The following is a 9,834-nucleotide window of genomic DNA, read 5'->3' as shown; positions in this document are numbered from 1 at the left end:
TAGAAATGGCTCGGCACGAAAGTTATTCTGAGGCATATGGGATTAAAATGAGCCGTGTCATCCTGGTCATTTTGATTTATCGGTTCTTGGTGGCGCGTTAGTCGAGGAAGTTGATTGTACGGACCTCAAAATATTGGGGATATTGTTGATAGCCTTTGAAAGTCAAAACTATTGAATTTTGATTTATCTGTCGAACTCTTTAGCTGTTCAAATCGATGAAAATTTTTAATCATGGCATGACTTTGGTTTTGTGGTACGTTGAGTGTCATGGAGAGGTTTGTAGACTGAGAGAAAATTTAAAATGAATACTTTTATCAAGTAATTTAATACTTGGCAAAAATATTTTTCACTTAATGTTACGTAGACGTTACTGCATTGCAAAACGAATACATTCGATCTTCTTGGCTCCCTTTTTCCTGTTTTTTTTTTAAATTCAATAACTTTTAAAATTTTTTGATTCGTCATACCCCCAACACATGTGAGAATCCCGTATAGATTCGTTATTGTTATAGAGTTCAATTTTTTTTGGGTAAAATTCCAGGGCTCGAAGAGTAAAAAAATTATTCTAAAAAACTGGGAGAAAAGTAAAGCAAAAAATGATAAAACGGTATATTCTAAAAATACACTGACAATGCCGTAAAAATTATCTACACTCTTCGTGTACAGATTGATAGGATGGACTAGTTACTAGAAACGAATGGATTTTAGTTGTAACTCAGCATTCATTTGGTTCCACCAAACGTTCATCGGTTAATAGTCAATGAATGAATGTATGATAAACATTGTTTGACTTGACATTCGCCATCCAAGTGAGCTCCTCATTAAATGTTAATGAATATTCATCTATTCATATCCCCCTCTATCGTTTATTAATCATTATCGAACATTAATTGGAGTACGTAAATATCTTATCAGTGCAGTAATTAAAAATTCAGTGTTAATTTCTCCAGTTCGCTACGTTTACAATTTAGCGATTAAACACAACATTTTTAAATTCACATTCTCCGCAGAAAATGAAAAGTATTTTGTTGTTAAGATATTGGACAAAGAACCTAATCCACCATTTCGAAAACACATTATATTATTTGTTTATAAGGAGGGAATGTTTAGAAAAATACCAACAGTTTCCGACATTTATTTTAGATAATACTGACTATTTACGATTTTTTTTCACAATTTGACAACTGAAAATGTTCAAAAGCAACGTATCCTTTCGGTGGAATACCACCCTCAGGGTAGAGCTACTTTAATATTCACATTCGCACCAACATATTGACATTAATCAAAAACATAAAAATTATGATAAAATTCTTCACTTCATTCTAGGTTACATCGTATCAAAAGATCCTACTGACGCTTTCCACGTCGGATAAACTCGAAATCGGTCGATCACTCAACATAAATAAAACTCCATAATTTCGCGAAATCGCCTTGCTAACCCAGAAAGGAATTCTCCTAGGTGATGCCATATGCTTTATAATATCGAGGGATAATGGTTAAATAAAAGGATAACCAAGGCAGTAACTGATGGATTTACCATCCACTGAGAGGAGGATTCACCGAACGATCGGCAAGATTCCACCGTAATAGCGATGAGGGTCAATGGGCGAACGGTTTTCATCCTCGTCCGGATGAGGATTATTTCTATTTTCATTAACTCCATCAGTGATTAGTGAACCTGCACCAAATCTAGCACAGAATTTTCTCGTCTCACAATCAATGTTATTATCTACTTAATAATTCCATCACTCAGCATTCCCTCCAGATGCTCTTGACGATCGATTGGCATACAATGTACCACGGGATTTCACTCGAAAAAGTCTGGAGAAAGAGTTCCGCCCATTGAATGCACCCAGATGACTCAAGATTCACCGACAAAGGGAGCGTCCCAACAATTAATCGGCCTCGGTGTCCAGAAAAGTTCCTGTCTCATGATCGAACAAGAACAAACGGGATGATCGAAGATATGAAGGCTCGTACACAATCACCCAGACGTACACATGAACAATAAAAATCAACGATCGTGACGGACAATCGAATCGATGAACGAGAAATCGGTGAGATGGTACTCTTCTCCCTCCTTCGGTTCGATCAACCGTTCAATTGCCATCATACCTTCCCCACCTTCTTCATGACCAATATTTGGTAAGCACTAAAGGAACCGAAGATCCAATTGAGGAAACTAGAAAAAACTTAGCGGATTTAGAATTAATATCAGTATCAGGTCTGAAAGATGTTGGCAAACAGTCGAGACTGAGCACAACGATGATGCCACTGGTCTGATTAATGGTACGTCCAAACGAGTAACATTGTCCTCAGCCATTTGTTCCCCAAAACGTGAAAGATTCCCAGAAACAAGAAGATAGCGCACTCTTCTGTAATTATTCCCAAATACGGTGTCTTCAAGGAAGATCAGTCGTAGCAAGATGAGATCAATCTATTCAGTTCTTCGGTATCTTCGAAGTTTCATTACAATTGATTGGAGACATCAATAGTCGGATCCAGCATCGAGGAGTACATATGTATCAAAATCATCCACAGGCGACAAACAATCAAATGAACGAACGAGTAATGGCACCCTCCTTTCCTCCGCTGAATCAATAGTTCAACTGCCATCATACCTTCTGCGTCTTCATTCTGACCAATATTTGATAGGCGCCGAAGTAGGTCCCACCGGCGTTGGCAAACGTGCAAAACTGATCATAATGATGATGACACTGGCAGACAGAATTGCGTGGACATCCGAATGTGACTTTCCCGCCTTTCCATTTTCGCAAAAGTTGAAGATATCTGGAACGAAAAATAGTGGAATTTTTGGTAATTATTGTCACATGGGATGTGCTCGGGGAAGGGAAGGTCAAACGTAGAAAGGGCCAGGTCAATCTGCTCACCTCTCTCTTCGTCACGAGTCAGATACGAGGTCGTGTTTGGATGGTATTAACCAGGTGGAGAGGGAGGCAATGGTGATAGGGATGACCAGGTTGTGGATATACTCGTATTGGTGCACTTCAACGAGGGGGAAAAAGGAGAGGTCTCGCTGTGGATGGGTTACAAGCTCAAAGATACGTCGACTGCTTTGGTGAAGGAGACGACTAGAGGGAGATGTTGAGGAGGTGGAGACAGAGAGAGGGAGAGAGAGGTAAAAAGAACGCAAACCACCACTGTGTGGATCCCCAAACTGTGCCGGCACTGTTGCCCCGCGTGAATCCCCTCGTCCGCATCAGTATAAAAGCAAAGCAAACGTCTTTTAGATGCAACATACAAGTTCGTCATACAACATCGTCAACATCACGTGTTCTTCACGCATCATCCGCGCTCGTGAATAGTATCAATTGATACTGATTAAGGAGACAGCTGAACTCCTTACAGTTTACCAATAAATTTGTGTTGTGGAAGATTTGGAAAAATTTATCAACGATAATGAAGATTATTGTGACAATCCTGTGGGGAATGCTGGTATCAGCTGCTTTTGCATTACCAGCTAGCGATAAAAATACTGGTGATAATGACCTCAGAGCTGAAATCTACTCGGACTGTGCGAATAAAGATCCGGCTACTTGTTTGAAGCATAAACTACTTCCGGTCATTGATAAAATGCTGACTGATAAGGAGGATATCACGTTAACTGAGGGCATCACTGTTGTCAAAACATCAACTACTGAGGAGGGTGCACCCAGGTAAATTCATTATAAATTCCTAAGCCTTCGATGATGTCTTATCTGAACTGAAAGTACCTTCTCGTGACGAAAATAATGAATGAAATTTTCGATTTAATTAGGTCCATTGATTCCACTGACGTCGACACTCTGATCTTCGATCGTATCGGCAGATTCCTTCGGACCCACTCCATCAAAGTTGATCTCAAGGGCACGGACATCCTAGGAGCTGTCGAATCAGCTGGACGAAGCTTAGAGGACCTCAGTGACAGTGTCGTCGAGGGTCGCGGCAAAAAGAGTTAGTATAGTCCTCCCAAATGAACAATTTTATTATCCTTTTAGAACTCCATAATCACCTGTCTCATATTCATAAATTTCCGCTAGATTGCAGCGTATCCTTAGCAATCATCATCATCAGACACTTGTGAAAACTCATCAAATTTGCCCATTCACAAAGTCATAAACTCAAGATCAAATTAGTTAGACGATTCTCACCTATTAATTAGCTAAGCCGATAATTTTTCACAAGTGTTCAACAATCAGTCGCCTCGTTTGGCACTTTTTACTGCTCAGTGGGACGCTCTAGTCAACTCGCGCAATTATCCGGAAAGACCATAAATAAGCGATGAACCGTACTACATACCGTCTTCATGTATTAAGGATCAGGTGATTGGGTATGGGTTGCCTGGTTTCCTCATTCGTTGATAGCATGGTGTCAAACGGGGGGAGAGAAGGACGGGAAGAGAGAAATAAGATAGCAAGTGTGGATATCGTCATTGCGAATGGCAGCTAGATAATAATGAACACCGACATAAGGATGCCTGATCGCCATTGCAAGGGGCCTGGGCACTCATCCAAGAGCCGTTGACCCACTAAACAAACTGGTTTCCGTTTTCTTCCTTTTATTTTTCTTCTTTTATTTCATTACATTGAATCCATACACAGCAACTACCACGATCACATGTGTGGATTTACTATAAACGCGATACAGCCGCCATGATTCATTGGTAGACGGTGAGAGGCGAAGCTCGATATAAGGGGGGAAAGGGAGGCAGATAGTGCCTGGGGGGACCGAGATTTTTGACATACTTTCATCGTCAGGATCACGAGAGGTCGTATTACCTTGAACTTCCCCTATTCCACATTTACAAATTGCCGGAATTAATGATCATCATTGACTTCGCGGAACTGTAGGATTTCGTTGAAGTAGTTTATGACTTCCTCATCAGCAAATGCCGCATGGCGAACACCCATGACAATTGATAAAAACTGACCTTAATGATGTATTGATGATTGCAGAGAAGGCCCAGAAACTCATGGGGCCTCTGATGATGGCAATGGCCCTCAAAGCTGCAGCGCTACTTCCTCTTGCACTTGGTGCAATAGCACTCATCGCTGGAAAGGCTCTTCTAGTCGGCAAAATAGCCCTCGTCATCTCCGCTATCATTGGTCTGAAGAAACTTCTTGGTGGTCAACAGAAACACGTGACTTATGAGGTTGTTGCTCATCCACATCACAGCAGTAGCAGCAGTCACACTATCAGTCATGATGAGGGTCATGGTGGTGGTTTCGGTGGTGGAGCTGGTGGTGGTGATTTTGGGGGTTACGGAGGTGGTGCTGGATCCAGTGGACACGGATGGGCCAGGAGTCTTCCTCAGGATGCCCAACAGATGGCATATCGCGGACAAATTCCGACTCAGGCTTGAGCTAGATCTCCATGATAATTATCCACCGAATTTAATAAGAAATTTCCTGTTGTCCTTCTCTCATCTCCCTTTTATCGCTTTCTTACTTCCCCTTTCCTGTCACTTTTTATTTATCAGGTGAACTTTTTCTCCACTCATCTACCTCCTTTCACTGCTCAACGTGTCCTTCCAATCCTTCGAATGCCCAAATTTTTTCCTCCCCTGTCATTGTCATTTTCCAATCGATTGGGCGTTCACCTTGTACCTCTGAAAATACTCGTCACGTCTCTTGTAAGATGAACATCTCGTTATTTATTACGTGTTAAATGAAATAATATTTATTATGTGTAATTCATTGTCTCATTTCGTACCCATGTTTTATCGATTGTCCTTCATCTGTTCTACATTTTGTAATAAAATTATGAACGAGCGATTGTGTCGCGTCGTTTAAAAAATAATATAAGCGAGACCATCGTCCCAGTGCTGATAATTATCCCGACTCCATCAATTATATTTTCCACAATTATCAATCTGTCTAAATAATACATCGCATTTTTCAAATACCCACACACGTCTAAAGAACCATTTGCCTAAATGATGGGTGAACACGCGCCTGAACCAGAAAATTACAGAAATTTTTGTTTCATTCTGACATTTTTGAACGTGTAAAAAAAATCTAGAGGGATTTTTTAAAAATCAACCGGAGGTATATGAAATTCAAAGCCGCGTTTTTGCTGTTAATTTCCCTGCGACTCAGACATCAAACTATCGCAGTTGGAATCGTTCCCACAACTTGTATCAGTCAACATATAAAAATTACCTCAGGTATGCAATTGACACCGTGAGCTGTGACTCCGAATGGAATTCGCGCGGAGGATGATGATGCCCAAACGACTAGTCCCCGGATGTATTTACCAGCCAGCGGAGATGGTGGAGTGTGTGGGCAGCATCTAGTGTTACTTTGAACCTCTGAATGATTAAGTAAATTAAAGGTAAGGTAAGCGCAACCTGATTTTCCTCGTGTGTACCTGCGGATCTCGTCGGATAACGTCGTTTACCGTTACGCAACGCAGCACAATTTCGTAGCGGTTCCCAAGGCTTTTTCGGGGACCTCGAGAGTCCCCTGAAGGGTCCCACGGTCTCGTGCGAGTTTGTTCGAATATTCGCGCGAAAAATTGCTGACAATGGGCCTTTGATGAACCATTAAGCGCTTTTGTTTCAACTTCTTCGTTTTTTCTTTTAATGGAGGTGTTGTATGCCTTCTTCACGGTGAGTTAGACCTAATGGACAAATGAACAATTCATTCACTGACACAGTCAATGGTTTATAATGCTCGTCTGGGCATTCACCTGGATAGTCATTGTTGATGGGTTAGGGGGCAGATAAGAGGGGATTGGCCATTAAATTATTGAAGAAAAAAAATAATATCGGAAAAAAGAACGCGTGTCATGGGCACGTTTGTTCCGCACTGTGGGACGTCTTCCATATGTATACAACACGCGTCTCAGTGGCACACTTTTTCTCGATTCTCATCGATATCTCTTCACTCGATTATTACTTCGTACTTCACTCCGTCATCTGGCGATTGTTGGCGCCTGATGAAAAGCTTAAGTCAATTGTGGAGACGTGAATTGTTTATCATGCCGAGTGAAAATCAAACATCTGCGGAAGAAAGTCGATGGTGAATTTTATGATCGGAATATGGGGTTATGGGCAGTGATAGGAGCGTTGGAGGGACCAAAATTCTAGGAGCTGACTGGATCATAGGTTTTGTAGGGAAGTTTAGTTTTCATTCAAACAATTAATATTCATGATGTAATAAAGCTTTAAAAGTAGGATAACAAATAATGGTTGTATGAACTATTATTATTTACTGATATTGTTCATACGTTGAAAGCATTGGCCTGAAGAGGCTCTCGGGATTTATGGGTAATTTTAATTGTTATTGACGTTTTGTGCTACAAATTTTTGATTCCGCTGTTGTGGACAAAAAAGAAAGTACTCCAGTATTTGTATAAAATAAAAGAAAGGATTGTAATGTAAACGAAATTACACCACGTGATCTGAGATTAGACTAATCTAGCGATAACTGTTGTAATTTATGTTAATAATATTGTTTGAATTGAAAAAATACCATTCTTTCCTTAGAAATTAATAAACCAATAATAATATTTTCTCATTTCTATTCATAGTTTTTATTAATTTGAGTCATTGAGCTTAAGAAATGGATCATGTATTGATTGATGATGGCTGGTTGAGGGTTCCAGTTGGACCTTAATCCTGAAAAAAATTGATTGACGAAAAAATTAGGAGAATATGCGGTAAGTGCGTCTGGAGTATTCGATTCACATGGTTGATCTGCTGGACACGATCTTTATCGGTTGAGAAAAGAAAGAAGAGGGGAAAAAAGAGCCAAAGAAATGAGGTAAAAAACGGGACGGCGGTGGAATTGAATATTCGTGAAATTTGTGAAACGGAAATCAGGGGCGACCTCAATGAAGATTCATCCGAATCCAATTTTTTCGTTTCAAGAATTTTAATATCAAAAGTTGGATGATTAAAAACGGTACAATTTTCGTGGTCACTCATCGACTACACCAGTCATTCATGAAAAAGAAAAATTGAAATTTCATGGACAGTTGATGAGTGATTATTACGAAAGTCACTTTGATTTTGATTGAGAGGAAAAAAGCGGGGAATTCGGGCTTTTAATGACGATTCTCATTCGAGGGGAAATTTAAATAAATTCTTAATGTGAGATAACTTTCATTTAGTTCCGACTTTAATGAACTTTGTTATTTCCCTGAATTCCAGAAAATTTAAACGATTTGTAATTGCGAATTTTCGCAAACGAAATCTGATGAAATTCCTGCGTAATTGAAATGCGATAGAATTGTCTAAAAAATTCTCTTGGAAATCGTCGGTCCATTTTTTATTCTCGTTGACTTCCCGGAAAGATGATGAAATTTCTGATGAAGAACACATCAATGACATACATGATTTCGAATCGATGGAAGTTATCAATTTGAAATTTCGCTCCTTCCATCAACTTTCATGCAACAATTAAACTCAGAATAAAAGTTTTCATCGACATTTGACCCAGAAATCACGAATTTTCAACGATGAAATTTCTACAAGTTTCACAACAAAACAACTGCAAAAATCACTTTTAATTTTTTTTTTTTGTGCTGTCAAAATACCTTAATACCAAAATCCTTAATCAGAAGGATCATTACAACTCAATAAATATGTTCACCCCATTTTTCTTCCCTCCTAATATTGTCTCCCGTATGAACAAAATAACAATCGCAACGAAAATAACAATTTGCCTCCACATTTCCATAAAATCTTCGACCGATCCCGCCTGAACTCTCCAAATTTTCATCCAACCATAAAAAATAATTAGGCCCCCGAAGCTTCTGTGTCAGGAGCCCCCGCAATTTTTAATTCTCTTCGCTCTAATATCTCCCGCAGAATAATCCCCCAGAATCATCAACACAGTGACATGAAAAATCCCCTCGAAACGATGAATCCACCGCGATAAAAAAAAAACCCAACTCACCGACCCGGAAGCGTCTAACACTAACCCAAAAAACAAATCGCCAATTTCAAAACTTGCGCATCTCGTACCCGGAATATCTCCTCGCTTTCGCCCGATACTCGGTACAAGATCATTTTCACAATTGCACGTACGGGAAATCGGTGAGGGAGTGCATATGCGTGTGAGTTCCGGCAACGATTTTTTTTTCTCGATTTCCTCCGTGAAAAATCCCGAAGACCCGGTATTACACGTAACCCATTGCCTCTCTGCATCACAAAAGAGAGTCTTGCACGTTAAAAAAAGCCACCATGAGGAATGAAAAAATTATACGCGTTGCATACAAATGATGATAAAATGCCGCAAAGGGGTGGGAGGGAAAACTTCTACGTTGCTGTGCTAATCTACTATTTTCAAATCCCCCTCCCTCCCTCTTCCCCTCCTGCAACTAAACCCGGTATACAACTACGGTATCCATGTACATAGCCAGGGTTTTCACTTGATGTGACCCAGTTAATATGCCACAGAGATCCGTAGGCGAGCCCACAGTACCATGAAAACTCATTGGCAAAAGGAAGCAAGGCCGTGAAAGAGAAGCTATTTGCTAATTTTTTTTAATGGTCCCTTCCCCGTTGATGCAGCAGCATAATTAAAGAACGTTAGAGATATTTAAGTAGCTTTTGCACTTCGCGATCGCACCAGGATAAAGGTAATTACGATATTTGTCAGTCACTTATGGGGAAAATAATTGAGGAAATTTATGCATAAGTATTTATGTTTTGCAGGGATTGTTGAAAATTTTGGGTGGAATTTTTTGATGAAATTTTCAGAAATTTTTAACACAGTTGATTTTTATTGTTGATTGGGCAGTAAATGGCAAATTAAAAAATCATGGTACATATGTACTTGATTTTTAGAATGTAAAAAACATGAAAATTCGGATGTTATTGGAAAT

At 39.7% G+C, this 9,834-nt stretch overlaps 1 protein-coding gene across 1 annotated transcript; it reads left to right on the top strand.

The window, feature by feature from the left end:
* The first annotated feature begins 697 nt into the window (after window positions 1-697).
* LOC135168354 (uncharacterized) lies at window positions 698-5,804 on the top strand. Its single transcript, XM_064132424.1, has 4 exons — window positions 698-809; window positions 1,327-3,677; window positions 3,779-3,954; window positions 4,956-5,804. The coding sequence occupies exons 2-4, from the start codon at window positions 3,421-3,423 to the stop codon at window positions 5,360-5,362; spliced, it is 840 nt and encodes a 279-aa protein (XP_063988494.1). The 5' UTR covers window positions 698-809; window positions 1,327-3,420; the 3' UTR covers window positions 5,363-5,804.
* The last annotated feature ends 4,030 nt before the right edge of the window (window positions 5,805-9,834 follow it).

The sequence above is a fragment of the Diachasmimorpha longicaudata genome, chromosome 13, assembly GCF_034640455.1.
Source record: "Diachasmimorpha longicaudata isolate KC_UGA_2023 chromosome 13, iyDiaLong2, whole genome shotgun sequence".
Taxonomy (NCBI): domain Eukaryota; kingdom Metazoa; phylum Arthropoda; class Insecta; order Hymenoptera; family Braconidae; genus Diachasmimorpha; species Diachasmimorpha longicaudata.
The sequence above is the reverse complement of the archived record's forward strand: the minus strand, read 5'-3'. Positions and strand labels throughout refer to the sequence as shown.